Below are 20,501 nucleotides of genomic sequence, written 5' to 3'. Positions count from 1 at the left end.
ACAAATATCTCCATTAATGTTAACTATTTAATGACCCAGCACAGCAATCCTGTCATCAACCCTACTTGTGAAACAGGTCACAAAGGGAACTACACTCAGAAATTAATTAGAAGTTCACACTCTTAGCTTAAATTAACTACTGTGGTCCTGTGCAATGGCTTCCTTAGGCCTTCTCTCTCCATTTAGGTATGCAGCACAACAGCTTCACACCACTTCTTCATTTCCCCTCCCCACCCACCAAGAGGCAAAACAAACCCAAACTGCTGGGGTAGCACATTTCATGCATCCCACACAGCACCTCACGGGTTAGAAATGACACAGCTAAGAGGGCACAGCAGCAAGGTGAGGAACCGGGGCAGCTCCAGAGTCCTGCAGAGGCCAGTGCAGCAACAAGGATGGTTCAGACAAGGCTTCTCTTGAGCGTGTAGCTTGTAGGCAGGAGGAACTGAGCAGACCCACCACCCTGCTTCACTGCTCTCAAACATGGCAGTGCAAAACAAACCCCTGAGTAAATTTTTAGAGTGTTATAGCTTAGGAAAACCTTAAGATCAGCAGACACACTGAGCTTCCTTAGGACTTCAAGACAACGCCATGCAGCTTTGAGCTCGACTGACATCATCAGAACCAGTCTTGACTCCCTTTGAAAGTGAAAGCCAAGGTGTTATATAAGCCAACATCATTTACCAAAAAATTGCAAGACAGGTGGGAACAGAATGAAGGATTAGGTTGGTTCCCCCCATCAATATTTTGCTGGAGTTGGCAGCTTAACTCTACTTGATTGCAGTTACTATTCAAAACGAACAGCAAATCAAACCCAGACAACAAGTGCATTTTTAAAACAAAAACTCCTGTACCTGTCATATTTTTTTCCCCAGGAACTCTTTCAGCCATCAAATGTTTTTAAGCAAACCTTAACAGCCGCTTAATATTTTGAAGTAGTTGCAGTCCAGGTAGCATCTGCCAACCTCTTGGCTACATTTAGAATCCTCCCACAGCTGAAGCATAACAGACTCCTCTATTAAGACTTAAATCAGCAGTCTCTTTGTCTCCATGCAACTGCTCTTTTACTGAAAATGGTATGGCAGTACAGAGAGCACAATACGAATTTAAGCAGAGAAGCTAATGCCCTGCTAGACAATTTCTAGTTGTCTAAAAGGAAAAATGTAAATTTCCACTTATTTCCTTGCTGGAAATTGTTAGCAGCAATAGTCAGATCTGCAGGCCCTCCTTCCCTGCACCCACGCGATGCAACAGCACTGGCATTACAGGAGCAGCAACAGAGGTTTCGGTGTTGAGATTCACACGCTCCCTCAGCTGGCTGCCATCCTCCTGGAGAAAGGGTGAGATGGAGCCATTCTTAAGGGCAAGCAGCAAACAGGGCCTGTGCTGCTTTACATACGTCTTATTTCCTATAAAGGAAATCTCTACTCATGAAAACAAGCTACAGCGCTGTTTAAATCTCCTCACAGGATTCTCAGAAGTTTTATAGATGTGTAATCCTGACATTCCCCACTAACATTTTCCTTCTGTTCAGTATTGTAAGAATGTGGATTTTCAGTGTTACGCACGTTCCCGGCCTCTGCTAAGAACAACAAACACTAGGATTGTTGTGCCAGGTTTCCTTAACATCTCTGATTTCCATCTTCTTCTACAGTCTGAAACCAGAAACACTCAGGTTTATCATAACTCCATTTAACAAAGTAAGGCAAAATTGTGGTGGTGCTGGAAGCCGGGCCTGCTAAGCAGCATGCCCTATTAACAACTATCTGTGCTGCACAGGTTTGCCATTCACTGGCATCACTGCCTACCCCCTCCCAAACTGAAAGGCCTTGTAACATCAGATTATTTGTCACTAAGCAAAATGAGAAATCCATCATCCCCTGACAAATGGTACCTAATGCCTTAGGATTAGACAAACATAGAAACCTGACCTTTGACAACTGATTTTAGTTAACAGTTCTCGACTGCAGTCAATTACCGAAACACGCAAAAGCAACACTCAGAAAAGCGAGTCAACTATATTTGCATTTAAAGCCTCTGGAAAGCAGCGTTCACCTGTCATCGCGCTCTGAATGAGATTCACACACAGAAACAACAGTCTTAAACTTCGAGTTTAAATTAAAATTAAAGGGAACCATCTGAAATTCTGACAGCTGATTGTTCATGCCTGGTCTTCCCTTCCTTTGCTTCTTGAAAAAGGGGCCATTTATCGAGTCCATCAAAATACACACCCCTAACAAAACCAGCAATTTTGTTTAAAGGTCACATTTTGCCTATTAATACATAGAGATTACCAGCAATTCTATAAGAAGTTTTTCGCCTACACACAACTGTGTTTATCCCGGGCCACTCAATTCTATGTAGACAATCCTTAAAATAAACAAACAAACAACATAGCAGTTTTCTATCTTAGTCATGCATATAAACATCCTTAGGTTCAATCAGACGTCACACAATAACCACAGTAAGTCAAACTAAAATCAATCAATTCCTTTCCCTGAAGGCTGTAGATTTTTCAGATTAGCCTGGTGGTAAATTTCATCTCTCACGTTATCACAGCTCCAGATAGGAAACACTATAAAACTTCTTTGTTGTTTATTATTTACTCACTCCAATAGAAATGAAAATATGAGTACTTCATTTCCTTAACTCTTCATTTCTTTTGTAGAGCATTCATCAAAGTCTATCAATACCGAGTTCAGAAACTGAACTAATCTTTCCAAACTTAACACCCTTGAATTCTACCTCTCATACTACATTCTTCCTTATCCCAAAGATGTAGAACTGAAAGAGATAAAGTGGATTAAAGACATATTGAGGATTATAGATTATGCAGTTAGAACAAACAGAGGCAAGTATTTCAAATAGCTGACCCTACAGAAAGGAATCACATTCTGTTCTCAAGATGATATATAAAAATAGAAAGCACATTCCACTAGGAAAATATTTACTTAATAATTTATCATTTCAAGAACCTTTACTGCACAAATTAAAGTACAAAGACAGCATGTTGAAATCAATGGGAGGATATATTCCCAGTCATTGTAATATAACTTCGATTTTGACTGTGATTAGATCTATCAACTTTGCTCTGTTCCAGCATGAGAAACAAAAGTCACACTTCTCTTGATCCCAAAGCCCTATGTTTAAAACTGGTTCCAGCTCTGAGGGGGGACAGGAAAGGCAGAGAAATTCAGTACTGCCAAAATGTCCCAAAATAAAAAGGACAGGAATCTTTAATAAGGAATACTTTAATAAGTATCCAACTAGAAAGAAATGCCAGAGAGATGCAAGAATCAATTTAGCCCAGATATTAATATCTTCCTTAATGATCTATATGATTAAAATAGCGTATAGACAACTTCTAAGGATATTAAACACAGAACTTCAAATAGCAGTAAAGTCAGAAATACTACAAAGGAACTTTAGCAAATTTATATGTTGCCAAAAAACAAAGTGAAATTCAGTTTGGAAAAACACCAACTAATATATCCAGGAAAAAATAATCCCAAATACTGACATTCAGTATGAACGAGAAACCTGGGAAATAATAATGCAGAGAAATAGCACTGACCACAAGAGCTCACAGAGGGGGAGGCACTGCCCCTGTCCCACCGCATATAGGAGTAAGGGGGAATGCCAAAGTTCTTTTCCCTTTCACCCATTTGCCTCCTTTCCCAAATCAAAGCACACACAGCAGGGCACTCTACCCCACTATCCTTGCTGCAGATCCAGATATGAAATAGGTCCTGTTGCTCGAGACATTTAAAACTATACAAGCAAAAATGTTATTAAGCATTGAATGCTTTGCTCAAAAGAGCCCAATGGTAATGAAAAAATACCCTAGGTTTTGTTATTCTATATTGCATATCACCACAGAGCTTTTCCATTAACTCTATCTGAAATATCAGGGGTTTAATCCAGAAGTGTAATACATATCCAAAACTAAATAAACATAAGAATACGTTCACTTCCAAGCTATTTGCTTTTTATTGACCATGAAGCTTTGGCACGTTTCACTACAAGGGAACCAACTTTGAAGATGTTGGCTCTCAGATTAATTTTTGCTCTGGTATGATGCCTGTTCATGCCTGGATCAATTGTGCATAACGAGGAGAGACCAACAATGTGCTCATGTCAAATGAGGCCACCTCGGAATTTAGTCTGAGGAGCACGTCAATCTTTCTCTCTGCAAAATCCTTGATTAACAAAGTTTCTGCAGCAGGAGTGACTGTTCCTTACCAGGCAGGAAAATAAAAGTAACTCAGAAATACAAGACAGACACTTCAAAACCTGTTCCTAGCCACAAACTTCAGCATCTAGATGCTATGACATTCCCTCATCAGTGCAATAACCTCAAAACTTAACACTTCTCCTTTGCTAATGTAAATTCAAATTTCACTCTCTCAGAAGTGTACACAGAAAGAAAGATTTGGGTTTTGTGGTGCCTCTTTCCCTTTGTAGAAGGGTTGCTTTGGGATGGGGTTGTCCCCCTCTGTGTTATGGAGAAAGATCTGTCACACTTGAGACAGAATCACAGAATTATCGAGGTTGGAAAAGACGCAGAAGATCATCTAGTCCAACCATTACCAATACTTCCCAGCTAAATCATATTCTGAGACTGAGACACCAGAACCAAGCCTTAAACTTGGCCCTGTCTGCCCAAGCAGCCAAGTGCTCCATCCACACACTGTTCATTAAATGCAACTGTGCTTATTAAGGATGTGGTAGCCAAGGGAGAATGGGACACAGAAAGATGGACAGACTTGCCTTAGGAAATGTGACACATTTATCTTGTCCTTAGAATTTCCCATCATAAGGAGACAAAACAACAAGATTTGCTTAAGAGCCCACTGGGCACACAACCACCTTTTTCTTACAAGACTGCATTGTTTCTCTTTATTATTTGTAGAACTTGTTTCCTCTTCTGAAATTAAATAAGAGTGAGAAATTTTTATTCTGTGACCTGAAAGTTCAAGGTAATTGAAGGATGGGGTAAAGATAACCTCAAGCATTTTGTTCCTTTCTCCTTCCTCGCCAGGACTCCTTTTGACGTAGCATAATGAAGTGCCTAGAATCCTTCCAGAAGCCTTTTCACTGCTCAGCTTACGCATAGCCCGCAGTACAGATCTCACCTGCTTAGTTCTCTAACATTAAGGGACTTGCTGCAGTTCCTTTTACTGGTGGCCAACAAGATTGAATCTGGCAGCTCAGAGGATATTCTCAGGCAGTTTACAGCAATGAAGCATTTTGAGTTTATGGCATCCAAAATATCACCTAGCAGCAACTGTGATACACTACTTCTTCCTCAAAGTGCACTAAAAGCACTCCATCTCAACCTTCCCACACACACCTACAAGGTCTGCAACCGTGCTTTGCCATCAAGAGCACTCAGAGACAAATAGACCACTTTTCTAAGGGTCAAATCCTGTGTCAGAGCTTTAGGCATCATCTTCATTTCTGTTCCTAGAAGGACTAAGAGCCACTTCTCTCCACCAGACCCACAACCAATAGGCCCTTTCTATACCTAGACACTAGAACAGAATTTGATCTTGAATAAAATACCTGCTAAGGTTTAGGTTTTGTCAAAAGCAGATAGAGATTTCTACTGATTCCCTATGAGAAGCATGTCAAAGTAGCAGCTATTTTTTCTCTCTCAGTATTGCCTTTGCCACCCTTACTGTGCTTTTTAAAGATGAGAATAAATTTCAACCACTGTAGTTTCTTAGCACTGGGACAGCGGAGATGATGATTCTTCTATTAATAGGAAGAATAAAATAATAAAATAAAAAAATCAAGGAAATACATGGTGCAAAAGGGACAAGGAGGACTAGTGCCTGAATAACAGGCCTGTCCTGCAATGAAGTGTGACGGCAGCAGGGGCAGGATGGCACTGGCACCTTTAAAGGGTGGATCTCCAACCTGACAGGCCTCATCTTGCCTTCAGAAGTGCAGACAAACAACCTTTGCAACACACTGAAGGAGCTTAAGATGATGAAAAGGTGCTTTTTTTTCTCTTTCTGAACACATCTGATTTTACTCTATTGCGGTTTTCAATAACCTCTGCAATCCACTCTACCTGGAATGCCTGTTTTTATGTGCACGGGTGAGTTTTATCACCCTCTTGTGGAAAAATAAGTGAATTGTATCTGTCAGAGGTCAGAAGTGGAAAGTGGAGAACAGAAGGCGGTCACAGAGAACAAAGGGAAAAGAAAGGGAAAATACTTGCTGGGTGGAATAGAGAGGAAATGCAAGTAACAACAATAACCAGTGATACAGTCCCACATCAGCTCCTGTCAGCAAAACCCAACTCCAAAAGGCTCTTTGAAACACCAAAAGAAAACCAGCTGCCAAATTTCCTGCCCTTGGTAATACTGTGTTCATCAAGCGGATAATGTTCCCTATGTCGGTTTCAAGGTTTGCCTCAGCTGTAACCATCATCTTCCACACCTTTGTTCCCAGCGATGGAAAAGATAGATGCCCCAAACTGAACTCAGAAAACACTTCCTACATACGTTTTCCATTTTAAAAACATTCTGCATGTCAAATATGTGCCTTCCTGTAATTTGGAAGTGGCGAGGACAGGAGAAACTTGTCAACTAGTGGATGTTTAGGCATTTGCGTTACATCCTTCTGGTTAACGTATCAGAAATAAGAATATTTAATTGCCCTAAAATCCTTTCTTCATTTTCTGACTATCCCCATTATCAACTTGAATTGACATCTGGAATTATGAAAGCAACGAATTTATTGCAATCTGCATTTAAAAACTTGAAAAACATAGTCTGGGTTGGTACGAGAGAGAAGCAACGAAGGTAAAAGTTGATGCTACATGAGGCCAATGGTGCTACAGAGACAAAAAGAAATCCCAAGAGAAAAAAAGACCAGCTCAGATGAGATCGATACCACAGGAATGGTGAAAGTAAGGAAGCATCTTTCTGCAGCTTCCTGAAAACCTTCCCACAGAAAACCAGATTCTATCCAACACTAAACACAGTTGTTTCTTCTTACTAGTGGCCTGTCTCTTTCTCCATGCACCTCAACAAGTTCCAAACCCATTCTTAATTATCAGTCTCCAATTAATCTTCCAATCTCCGATCCTCTTCATTATAGCAATAACTGAAGAAGCAGTTTTCCCTCATGTTACCCAATGAACAACATTTATATCCACACACTGTTCACAGGGAACAGCATAAAATGGGTAACTATGCAATATTTATTTCATTGTTTTAATGCTTCACAAAGGTATGGGATTTTTCTGAATAAAATTACAGTATGTGAGTGCTTAACCATCACCTCCAACAGAGCAGTCAGACCCTAAGAATGAGCGCTTCTACTGCCAGCTACACACTTACCTGCACTTACTCATCATCCCTGAGGTATCACTGATGATTTCTTCCAGCTTCCTCAAAATACCACAAACTAAGGAAGGCAAAGTCTGTGAATGATGCTTTTCAGCAAATGCACCTGCTTCATAAATCTTCAAATTCTGTGCTTCTAACTCACCAAATAACACACAAATCCTTATTATGTGAATAACCAACTGCTTGCCGCCTCCTCCTCTCTTTTAACTTGCACAGTAATGAAGTATCACATTAAATTGCTAAAACAAGCTCTCCAGGTCAGAGGACACATGAAACCACTGTTACAGATGAGCTGGCAAGATGTCCAATGATGTTCAACGCAGCTTACACCAAACTGGCATTCTGTTTTTCCTTGTGGGAAGCTACCCAGAAAAGCCTTGTTCTCTTCCTCATTTTCTGACCATTTCAGCTTGTACACTGACCCCTTTTTCACTGTGGCCCTTCTCCTCCATAAACTCCACCAGACAGCAGGGAAGGTGTGTGCACATCACCTTCAGGGCAAACTACTGCAGCTGAGAACCTGACACATGGATCAGAAAAGACAAAACAGAGGCAAACAATAAATGGTTTAAATACAAAGTAATGATTCTATTTTATTCAAATGCACTAATAAAAACATCAAAAGGTATTGAAGTGTTTTAAAATGAAATTATTATATACTTTGTTCACAAGTGACACTATTTAATATAGCAGTTAATTAGTAGGAGACACGCTGTGACTTGAAAAATAAACTTCTATAGGAGGTTGAAAATACATTCTTTGATTAAATACATCTAAGAACATTAAAAAAAAAATCAAAATTATACCCATCACTGCCACTGAAAAGCCCTGCAGCAAGCTATTATTATGAATCATTAATACTTCTGATCAAAACCAGTCCCCTGTAGCTCGACTTTAAGGCTTTACTCAAAACAATTCTTCCATCAAGTGCAGCAACTGAGGGGCACTGAGTATTTTACACTCATTCCTTGGACAGCTACTACAGCTCTCCAAAACATCCTACACAGACTCTCAGACTGTAGCACTGCAGCAGCATTTTATTCTATTTCTTAGCAGAAAACCATGCTCAGAAGCTCTATGTAGAAGTCCACCACAGTACCAGTACTGGTGATTCAACCGAAAGGGCACAGGATACTGAAGCAGATGACTACAGTTATAAAGGTTTAAATAAAGAAACAGGAGGCAAAACATTTTTAATCAATATGATCCCAAAAACGCTGTCCCATTGAGACAGTGTAGTGTACAACTGGGAACTTCTCCCATGAGCTTTTGCCTCCAGAATACGAAAATCATACAACTGCATCCGCAACAACCAGCAACACAAGGTGTATGTTTGGTGGCCCTGCCAGGCAGGGGGGTTGGAACTACATGATCCTTGAGGTCCCTTCCAACCCGGGTCATTCTGTGATTCCGTGAACACAGGCAGTGAGAACTGCAAGACGTACCCTGCCATGGACTCAGTGAGTCCTCCTGTGTGTTACAGCTAAAAAACATCGCACAACTGAGCCGGAGAAACGGCAGTTGCCTGAATGAGCAAACTGTGGGTGAAAGGAAGTTACCCTGAGCCTAAAAATAGTTTATTGTCCTCCCACTCCCCTGAAAGTGCAAATGAAAGTGCTTGTTTTTCAGGAAGACGAACATGAAGGCACTGCCTCCATGCCATAAAACCTCATTGATGGACAGAAGTAGTAGCCAAGTACTGAATCTTAAAACAGACAAATGAAATAATACTTAGACTTTTTAAATTATATTAAATAAATAAGTTGCTTGTATACACGGATGTGTATTAAACACATTTGATACACACAAGCAATAAATCATGCACATGACTCCAGAGCTTTAGAAAATGTGTATCTAAAATATAAAGCTCCATATCATTATCTGTAATAAATGAAGGCAGCACTGCACTTCCAACTAGCATAGAAATAATCGTGTGGCTAAACCAGAAACTGCATTTGTTAAAAATACTTTAGGAGAAAGGAATATAAAGGAGGTACTCATTATAGAAACAGGAGGTTTCATTACAGACTCATCATAGAGATTCACCTGGACACAGAACACTTTAATATTATTAGAGAAATAAATAATACTGAGAAGCGCATTACAGAGACATGGCGTACAAACACAGACTGAAAACAATTGCTTCTGATGATGGTGAAGTCCAGACATTCCTGAAAATCATCATCAAGATTTTAGACTCAATCTGGTGAAGAGTACAAAAATATCTCCTACAGTCATTGCAAGTCGCTTCGGTTTTAAAGGCAATTAAAAAGTGGGAACAATCATTCCTTAACATTTCCACAAAGCAGAGTGAGAAATTCAGGAAGGAAGAGAACTGCTACTGAAGGTCTGGGCAAGGGAAACATGGGCTAAAGGAAAAATCTTCCGATCTAATTAAACCTAGGAACACATAAATAAAGACAGCTGAATGGAAACACAGATTATTAGAATATAAAGGCTAAGCCAACAGGATTTCTCACCAGCTGCACTTTCACTGATATACCGTCAGCGTACAAAGGTTTGTTTTGTTTTACTGAGACGTTGACTTGCAAGGCAACATTTCCACAGATACACATTTTCCGTGCATTTTCCACAGATACACATTGTGGACACAAGAGAAAACAGCCTGCAGAGAAACTTCCACAAAGCGGAATGTAATTGCCAAACAGATTTTAGAACAACCAGAAACGTTTAAGATCACTGGAAGAAACTGTCCTACGCTACAACCACCAGATGTTTACAACACTGAAGAGGACATTAAATACATAACCAAAAAACAACTGCCAAGAGCACAAGAAAAGGTGAAGAGTTTAACTGTGTATGACAGGAACTCCACATATCATAAGGCCGAAAGTAGGGATAAATCCTACTTCCTTTTGGAACTGTGGCCCCTTTCCCAAACCTTACAGGGAGTAGAGCCTGCTGTGTCTGAACTTATTTCAGTCAGAACAAGTGCAAAATTCTGTTCAGAAGCTCCAGGACTGATGTTTGATTCACCATTATGTGCAGAGCAGACCATGTGCCAACGTCTCTTTCAGACAATAAATGAGGATTTATTTCCGCTTATGGAAATGGAGCAAAATTTGATTTTGCAAGTCACAGCCATTATGATCCTCTATTCTTGTTTGTAAATTAGGATAAAGTATTAACTTTAGATATTTTATTAATAGTTAATTGATATTTGTAAAGCATTCCAAATTTCATAAAGGGAGACTGGTATAGAAACGATGAGCAGCCAACTCTCATGCAAATCAACAGAAAATAGAAGCTTTCCTCCTCTACAACTCAGACAGTAACTACCATTTTCCATATGGCCATTTCTTTAGACTTAAATATTTTTAATGCCTGATAAAGAGGATTTCTTTATCAAATCTATTTGAGAAGGAGGGTACACATCTTGCAGTTCTCACTTAACCAAAAGTCTTCTAGAGTTGGAAGGATCTCTGACTATTTAGGAAGTTCAGCACTGGGCCTACAGATAGGATTCATAAGAAAAGCCTATAATAAAATCACACCTATAGGGAAATAATATAATAATGATCAAAAGCAAACAGCAAGTGAAAGATTTTCCCTAACTGACTATGCAGCTCTCTTTTGTTGCCACTACAGCAATTCTTTAATGCCATGGAAACTATCTGATAAATGTATAAGAAGCTCAATAAATTTCATAATATTGAGGTAGCGAAGCAATTGGTATTGTTGACAGAGAACTTCTCTTCTGAGCGACTCTTTTAAGAGAGAAAAATTGCCTAAAATAAAAAATTATAGTTTGAGCTGAGGCCTGTTTGCAATAAAAATAAACCTGAAAGTCACTACACAGCATTAGAATACTGGAAAATGTGGGGGAATGACAGGAAACAAGAGGAGCCCCTTGAAATGATAAAAATGGGACCTATTGCTTTAATATTTAACAGTCTTTCTTTTGTACGGTTTGCTTTACCTTATTATGCATTTTTAATGAGGATTAGGAGGATGTGAAGAATATTGTGAATCACATGCTAGTTTTCTGCCCGATTCTGTTCAACATATATATGTATATATATGTGTGTGTGTATATATATGTTATATGTATGTATGTATATATGTATATATATGTAATCTATATGATCTTCGCAGTCACCTGCATGCATGTCTTCATGCTCTGGGCAGTCCCCTAACATGACAGATAATGCCAGAAACAGAAATGGACTCTCTGTTTTTAGAGCTAATAATGAAATTGGTCTGTTTGCATGTGCTCAGTATTACAATACAGGATTTATTTTTTCCTACCAGCGTTGTATCCCTACTGATCTTCCTCCAAAGACTTGTAAGTTAAGAGTATCTACTGAAAATGAAAGTAAAAGAAGCCTCGGTAAGTACCACCCCTTTCCAATGCACATACAATATACAATACAACCTTTTGACACAGAGACATGCTTTGAGGCATGCCACAGACTTGGTTAATAAACTCTGCATGGATGTGCCTAAGGCACAGAGGTGAATGTTGTCATCCCAAGATAAGGGCTCTTCACCAGGGCTGCCACAAACCAGCTACCTCAGGGACCTGCCAACCCTACCGATACCAAGAGCCTCCCTAAAAGTTAAGGCAAAATGGAAAGTTTTGTAACACAGGGCAGGACATACCAGAAAAGAACATGCAAGTACTAAAGTGCATGTGAGATTTAAACCTTTTTACAAGTACATATATTGAAAACGCAGGCCAACTGTACCATAGCTTCTCTTTGCAATTCTTGTACCATCCTGCTTGAAACAAAGGAGGACAGACTGCTTTTGAAACATGAGATTCAACATTAGTCACATTATTGAACAACTCCAAATTATCACAGAATCATAGAATGGCTTGGGTTGAAAAGGACCACAATGATCACACAGTTCCAACCCCCTGCTGTGTGCAGGGTCACCAACCAGCAGCCCAGGCTGCCCAGAGCCACATCCAGCCTGGCCTTGAATCCTGCAGGGATGGGGCATCCACAGCCTCCTTGGGCAACCTGTTCCAGTGTGTCACCACCCTCAGTATGAAAAACTTGCTCCTAATATCCAACCTAACCCTCCCATTTAGACAAAGCACAGTAAATAACAACAATTAAATTATCAGAAAATCAGACCGCAGAAGAACAGAGGACACAAAAGTCTTCACTGCATGAGGAGTGGTTTTTTTTGGCTTGGGGCATTGGAGAGTTTTAATTCAGCCCAATAGGGCCTCAGAAGGCTCCTGCATCTCATAAATACATTAAATGTTTGTTCACAAAGAGCTAAACAATACACACACATACGTTAATTAAAAATAAAGCACACAGTAACAACCTCATTCCCCTATAAGTAGCATAAGCTCCAATGAAAACTCCAGTTCCTCTCACTGCATTTCCTAAATGGCAAGTTATCATTCAGCCTTGTACATAACACTGAAACACATTCTGTCTCCTATTTCTGTTTCCTGAAACATTATTATCAAATAAACTACAGTCCCGACTTATCTGTTCTTGCAATACAGGCATGTATGTCCACAGAAAGGAACAGACTGCATTAAAACACTACCAAAACAAGCCATTTCGCTGTATGTGACTCTGCCCCTGGGGAAAGGAATGAGAGCAGATAAGATGTGACAGATGCGTAGTCACGTCACTTAATACACAACTGGAAGGTGCTCAAATCATTATGCTGACAGGCACACTACAAAAACTTGCAAAGAATGGACAAAGCATTTATCTAGTTTGCTGCATACTTTATTCTTGTAATGAAAGAAGGTGCTGAAGTCCACACAGCTGCTCCTCTGGGAGAAAATATAGGCTGCAACTATCAACATGAGATGTAGTTCGAGGGGAGCAGGAGAGGGGAGTGGAAGAGAAGAGCATGGCATGTGTGGTTTTGTCTGCAAAACTCTTCCATCACAAATATAAAATGTTTAAGGTCAAATTCAAGGTCTGTCCTCTAAAAATTTCCTGTCCTGAAATATTTTTAAACAGGTTTAATGAAACTTGAAACTTACCCAAAACAAGAAGTACACTTAGCAACTGGAGATCTCCAAACTGATCTCGTTATTCATATAATAAGAATAAAATAGGAAATCACGTGGTTACTGTATAAAGTAATAGGACTAGTTGCTTGTTGGAGGGTAAGTGAAAGCCTAAAAGTTTAAAGATTAGGACTTTCAGACAACTGCCCAGGAAAAGCATGAAAAATGCAGATGAAATATCACTTCTTTCAGGTTAAATAATCCTAATTGTTACAATCATCAAAGTAGATCAAGAATAATTCTAAATAGCAGCACAATTTTTAACTGTTGGTGTCCCTTCAGTAGCGATCAATACCGCTGCTGTTTCAGATGCATCATTAGGCCCAAATCCTGCAAAATGATCTGTACACAGCCCTGTGCCTACGGGAATCCGCATTAAGTCAAAGGGGGAAGACCAACTCGCAGGATCAGATTCTTAATTTGAAGCTGGACCACTGTAACTCATTATGACACTAATCATAAATATCTCAGCAACGCTCTCTGTGCCCCATCTGTTTTATCTTATTATAGCTTTATATCTCAATCCACAGGACTAGCTACAGCAGTCAAAATAAACACCTGTGTTTCTGCAAGACCACGTCCTCAGGCAAAGCCAACATTTTTCTTCTGTCTGTGCACACACCTACCATGTTCCCTGAACAGGACTATGCAATATAACCGAATCATTTAAACATTTATTCAAATACAAACCTAAGTGTTCTTTGGTAATGAAGCCACTTAAGCCAAAGGACAAACTCTATTTACCGAAATGTAACAAGTTGTATTTTTAAGGGAAATGATCTGCATCTCAAAAATGAACTGCAAAAATAGACAAATGGGATTTTAAATGACTTTAAAGGAGCATTTGCTTCTTCATCTTACTTTCACTAAACAACTAGAAAAGTTCATAGAAGAAAATTCACTACAAACCAGAACACCAAATCCACTGACACACACACTGAAAAATGGTGAGTAGTGGAAGCACTCCAGGCCCATCTTGCTCTTCCAGTCTCCTCTATGCTTCCAAATCAGCCCTTGCCAGCTTAATACAGCAGGGTTAGATGGTCCTTTGGACCTTTCTTTTGAGCAAGTACGTTTATTTGTACATACTCACATGCATTCCATAGAAAGAAGTCTCAACTATTTTAATGACAACTCCAGCAGAACAAATCCTACAATCCAAGTTTAATTTAATTTAAGAGATACATGTAAGCTGTGTGATTATTTTCTTTTTTCTTTTTGCAACTTGTCTGTTTTTTATGAAGAAGTGAGGTTACGAACCAAAGCAAAGTGCAATTACACATTCATTACATATTTCAGTACTGATTACCAGATTTATCAAACGAGTAGAGGAAGAGATCTGGGAAATCTACATGCCCACAAAGCAAAAATGAACAGGCCTAATATTAAACCTATTCATCTTTCTATTTTCCAGAATAATCAGCACAAATTGTGCTTAGCTCCATTCGTTGTAACAGAAAAGAAGAATGGCGATGAAAAAAACCCCCAAAACTCAGTAAGAACTCAGTGAAAGGAAACACTTCTAGAAGGTGATTCCTTCTGCCACACCAAACGTAATTCTGAGAGAAGCTGCTGGCCCCTGGATTTGTACTGAAATTCAGTGCCAAACAGGATTTAGAGCAAGCATTCGAGATATTAGAGAGATACTGTCAGCCTTTTAAGAGCTGTAAGCTGGATCATCATTTCCTTTCCCAAATTAGAAGTTAAATTTTCCCGCAGCAACTCAACTGGAGCAGGGATATGCAGGCTGTCCTCACAGTAATGTCTTGCCTAAGACCTGATCTTTCCTCTCGAGATGCTGCAATGCATGGCACCCTTCAATTCCAAAACCCCACAGAAGCCAGGGGCTGCGTGCAGGTTTCCCCATGCTCACAAGGCAGCTTGGCCTCACCATACCTACTGCTCAGTTCATGTATCTGCTGAGTATTCACAATCTAAAATCCTCACACACAGCCTGAGTGCCTTGAAAATTCAAGTCATCATATGGGTTAACATCAGCATTTAAAACTTCCAGAAGTATTGCAAACAATTACCACACCCTCATGTCACAGATAAAATATTCTGTAGAGCTCAAATACATACATTTCTGGCATGAAACATTCCTCATTACTGGCAAAATCTCCATGCAACCTCTGGCAACAGAACACTTTGAGTTTAGAAGTCAACCGGAGAGTAAAACTGTTTTGACTTACGGTATTTAGGTATTTTTAATTAAAAATCATTCCTGAGCTTACCTTTCAGCAGAGGCAGGGGAGTTAACTCGATAGGCTTGCCCTGAGACCTAAACTGGGAGGAGCTTTGTGACCTCTTCTGTCTGGCTTTTCTGACGGACTTCCGAGAAAATCCGTCTACTTTATCCACTGATGGAGGAGTTGTTGGTGCTGAGGACATATCCCTACTGAAGGAAAACAAGTGTTACAAATACATTCCAAAACTGGTGAAATGGGTAAAGATTAACTGATATTTTCCAACCCCCTTGATCTGTCTTCACTGTTCTCCTTCTGACAGCTCACCCAGATAGAGCATTCGGAGAGATAACCCACCAATACACATGCAGGTCTTATAGAATAAATAGTGCAATTTCTTCTCTCTCCCTTGTTTTATCTGCCCCACATTTACCAAAAACCCTACAACAGGAAAAATTCTGACCTAATGATGACACCATTATGTCAGCAGAACTTCATATACCTGTGGACTTGACTAAGGGCTGAAGCCTTGACTACGTGTTACATGAGAAAAGTAACTTGAACTCATGCTGGAAGGCATTATACAAGCTAAATGATGGGTACTCAAGAAGGCATGAACATCTTTTTCACTAGAGAGTCATCAAAGTGCATGGGACAGAAGAAAAAGATCAGTATATTTACCATACCTACATACAAGACCTAATAGCAATATTAAAAAGTACCACTAAAAGTACTGCCGTGCTTCACTATTTCACTAGAACTGATGAAATTTCACATACTGCTCCTTTACTCTCCATTTCAGACATTCTGTTTTTGTATGGAGTCTCTCAACACACAGTTATTCCATGTTCTGGTATTTTAGCAATAAGAGCAGGATGGCAGCCATAATAGTTCTAAGGGCACAAGCCAGACGAGGTTTGCAGAGAGGCAAAGAGCCAAACAAGGTTTCTGCAAGCCAAAGTTTGTTTGTTTCCCAACTCTATCAGCTGGTCTGAGAAATAAGCATTGCCTCTTCCTATAACACATGCCCTGGTAATGCTGCTGTAGCTAATTCCATACTATTGAAAAATATTAAAAGGAAGATTTAAAGAGTGGATTCCTGCAACCAGCTCTTGTATTTAGCAGCCTGTGTTGCCTGTTAAAAAGGCACATCACATCTTGGTGCAATACATGAGTAATACTTCAGGAAAACAAGACAGGAGGAATTTCGGCCTCCATATTTCAAGCAGCGCTGCATACAGTGAACTTCACCAGCATGCGCACCTCTATTATTCATGTCAGTAAGACCATTATTAGGCAGAGCACTCCGCCAGTTTCAATAGGGCCACACACTCGTGCAAAGTTAAGTATCGGCATAAGCACTTGCAGGATCAGGGTCTTAGAACATGTCCTTGGAAAGCATTACTCATCCTCAATGTCTGTTGACTTCAATTACCGAAGTGACTCGCCGGCTAAAAGAAGTTGATTCCCCACCATGGAGAACACTTTCAAGTGCTTATTTTATTAAAATATTTGGTTACTCATACGCTGCATAAATTATTGAAGCCATTGAAAGAGACATTATTTAGATCTGCCTTTTACAAGAGGAGCTTTAGAAAGTACAATTTAAGGCAACTGTAAACAAGTGCAGGAAGAAAAGAACCGTTCAATGCGAAATTATATATATATATGCTCACTAAACCTCTCAGAAATGGAAGTACAAACCCCACAGCTTCTCCAAGGCGGCATGTGCAGCACCAGATGCTGAGCTGTGCAGCTGGCATTACCGTCAGAAGAAAGCATTACACCATCTCTTCTATTTTTCCTGAGGTCCCCTCCACCACCAGCTTATACTTCCTAAATATAAGACGCTGTCGGCAACGTGATACAATCCCTTTACACCGGGTTTATTTGCTATCCAGGGGGAAAGAAATGCCCCCATCAGTGGAGCATCCAGGCCCCAGCTGAGATTAATACATAAAAAAGTCTGAAAAACTGAAATAGAACGGCCTGCGCTCCAGCACCCGCTTCTAAGGTTCCAAAGCTCCGCCAAAAATATATATAAGCGCAAAGTTACCTGTTACATAAACCCAAATTAGGGGAAATAGCAGCAGAAATACACAGCTAAAAGCCGGATCCGTTGGCCTTGTTTCATCTCATCCAAAAAAGATTCCTCTGCCCGTCACGTGTGCGGCTGAAGTGTAACCATCTCTGCACTCTCCCTCAAGATGAAATCACCAAAATAATAACAACGCTAATAACAACGGGCAGCCAGCACAGCGGATGGCCCAGCTGCAGGATCTCACCGGCACCTCTCCTCCAGCTGTAAATTTAGTAACATTTTCCCCTCACCTGCGTTATAAATTATTAAAGCCTCGTTCTAATTCCACAAGGCTGCATCCAGCCTGACAACCCCGTGGTAAACACCGATCCCTATTTATTTTTATTTTTTTTTTTTTCATCCTTTCGAATGAGCCTGAACGCGCTGTAAGGGCGAAACACACGATTCCAACCGGGTGGGGGGGAGGAAAATAAATAATAATAATAATAATAATAATAATAATAATAATAATAATAGATTATTGGGTGTAGGAAAGCTGAGGAGCTTAAAAGCTGTTTCTCCCAATGAAGGGTCGTATTCTCGCAGAATGGAGCACAGGGAGGAAGGCGAAGCCACGCACCCCACATTGAGGGGGGGGTGGGGAGGGCGGCGAGGCGGGGGGACGTGAAAATAGCGACGGAGCGAACCGGGAGGGCCCTGGGCCGCCACGCCGCCATCCGCCGCCTCCCGCCCGCTGCCATCGGCTGTCATTATCCGGCGGGAGCCCCGCAGCTGGAACATGTCCTCCCGCAGCACTCTCACCGCCCCCCCCCCTTCCCCTCCACCCCGGGGCCTCCTCCTCCTCCTCCTCGAGCCGCGATGGAGTTACCTTGACCCTCCTGGTTGAGAAGCCGAAGACGGGGGGGAGGCGGCGACGGCCTGAGCCGGGCTCGGCGGAGCGCGGCCGATGCCTGGAGCGCGGTACGCAGCAGCCTGTAGGCCTCGGCGGCGTTGGCGGCCTCCCCGGCGCAGGGCGGCGTTGGCGGCGGCTTCAGGAGCGGGCGGCTGCTCGGGCTGCGCTCAGTCCCATGCACTCGGCGCGGCCCCCTGCCTGCGATGCCCGCTGCCTCACTCACATTCCCGGCGGAGCCCTGCGGAGGGGCCCTGAGGAGGCGGCGGAGGGGAGGAGGGGGGGGGCGGAGGGGGGGGAAGCGGGGGGGAGCCGAGCCGAGTCGAGGCGAGGGGGAGCGGCGGGCGCGGTGCGGGCGGCGCCGAGAAGGGAGGGAAGGGCTCTTCTGCTCGAGGCTGCCTCAGGTGAGAGACGGGATCCCGGTGGGTGTCGGGGTCGCGCTCCGGCTCGCTCCTATTGTCACTCTCAGCGGGCTCCGGCCATGGCACTCGCTCGCACACACGCACTCACACACACACACATACACTCCCTCCCTCGCTCACTCACAACCGAGCGTGCTGCCACCGCCCCCCGCCCGCTGCCCGCCCCTCCGCTCCCGCCCACCCCAGCGCCGCCGCCGGGACGCGCCGCCTCATTGGCGCCCGCCGCTGCCGCCGGGACAGCCGGGAAAGGAAGAGGAGAGCGGCCGGAGGAGGAGCGGCTGGTGGCGGCTGGAGCAGCGGCAGCTGAGCGCTATGGAGGCGGATCTGCTTGGCCATCCGCGGGCAGAGCGGGAGCGAGACACATCGGCTGAGGTAAAAGCCCTGAAATCCGCGAGGTAAACCATCCTATTGCTGAGGTAAAAGCTCATATTCCTGAGGAAAAACCACGTAATCCTGAGGCGAAACGTCTCACTGGGCCCTGTATGGGGTTCGGAGCCCCTTCACGGGGCGGGCTGCGGGCGGGTCGGCCCCACCACAGCGTCCAGGTCCGTGCCCTCAGCGCCTGCCGTGCTCTCTGGGTGCCCCACACGGGTTCTCCAGCCAGGCCGGCTCTCTCTCTCTCTTATCACCTTTCCCAAGGTGTATTTACAGATATAGCATCCAGCACCATGGCTGGGGCTGCAGGGAGCATTAAGAGCTGTTTGCATTCGTTTGCAGTGCTGGGTTGGTGTAGCCAAAGGTTCCTGATGTGTGACAATAGCAGGACTTGGGGAAGTGGTTTTAAGTTAAAAGAGGGAAGATTTAGGTTGGATGTTAGGGGGAAGTTCTTTACTAGGAGAGTGGTCAGGCCCTGGAACAGGCTGCCCAGGGAGGTTGTGGATGCCCCGTCCTTGGAGGTGTTCAAGGCCAGGTTGGACGGGGCCCTGGGCAACCTGATCTAGTAAAGGTGTATGTTTGGTGGCCCTGCCAGGCAGGGGGGTTGGAACTACATGATCCTTGAGGTCCCTTCCAACCCGGGTCATTCTGTGATTCTGTGATACAGTTTGAGGTAGTTATGTTTTCTGTTTGTTCAGCTGCTGAGAGCTCAAACCTTGAAAATGACTAATCCTGCAAAGGATTTCTACTCATGTACTCCCCAGAGATGTGGGCAGCAGTGTTGGTGTAACAGAGGAGTTGGGACTCAGGTGGATGTAATTGACAGCGACTGGAGCTGTTGGGAAAGGACTTTCAGATCCACTGACTTTCACCCAGGCAAGTTCTGTGCTCCAGTCCTCGCTGTGGCCCCAAGGAGAAGCAGGAACTCAATAATTAAAAGCTCCCTGCTATGGAGCTATAGCTGTTAATAGACACAATTCTGCTTCTCCCAAGCCTGGACACAGCACTACAGTCCACCAACATCTGCTATATCATGCCCATCACAGATTGTATTCCAGTTTACACACGCCAATACAAAGACTTTGATCTATTCACAGTATTACTGACCTGTTCTACCCCACCATCCATTTCTCCTGACCTACCAGTTATTTCTTCTTCGAGTAGACAGTAATGCCACTCAATGATGATTTATTGCGACTGTCCTAATCCTT

At 42.4% G+C, this 20,501-nt stretch overlaps 1 protein-coding gene and 1 long non-coding RNA gene across 4 annotated transcripts in view; one reads left to right on the top strand and one right to left on the bottom strand.

Annotated features, from left to right (window-relative positions):
* PPP2R5E (protein phosphatase 2 regulatory subunit B'epsilon) overlaps positions 1-19,068 on the bottom strand; it is a 71,404-nt gene extending 52,336 nt beyond the window's left edge. Inside the window, exons 1-2 of one of the 3 annotated variants that reach the window (XM_015865651.2) lie at positions 18,473-19,068; positions 15,612-15,775 (exon numbers count right to left, since the gene is read on the bottom strand). In XM_015865651.2, coding sequence (XP_015721137.1) covers positions 15,612-15,768 — 157 coding nt within the window. In that variant the 5' untranslated portion in view covers positions 15,769-15,775; positions 18,473-19,068. The remainder of the gene's footprint in view (positions 1-15,611; positions 15,776-18,472) is intronic. The other 2 variants (XM_015865649.2, XM_015865650.2) reach the window with 2 other exon arrangements.
* A 66-nt stretch (positions 19,069-19,134) lies between these two features.
* LOC116653461 overlaps positions 19,135-20,501 on the top strand; it is a 15,388-nt gene continuing 14,021 nt past the window's right edge. The window contains exon 1 of the long non-coding RNA XR_004307310.1: positions 19,135-19,287. This is a non-coding gene — a long non-coding RNA (uncharacterized LOC116653461). The remainder of the gene's footprint in view (positions 19,288-20,501) is intronic.

Source organism: Coturnix japonica, chromosome 5 (genome assembly GCF_001577835.2).
Source record: "Coturnix japonica isolate 7356 chromosome 5, Coturnix japonica 2.1, whole genome shotgun sequence".
In the NCBI taxonomy this organism is placed as follows: Eukaryota; Metazoa; Chordata; class Aves; order Galliformes; family Phasianidae; genus Coturnix; species Coturnix japonica.
Note: the sequence above shows the minus strand (reverse complement) of the source record. Positions and strands in the feature narration are given on the sequence as shown.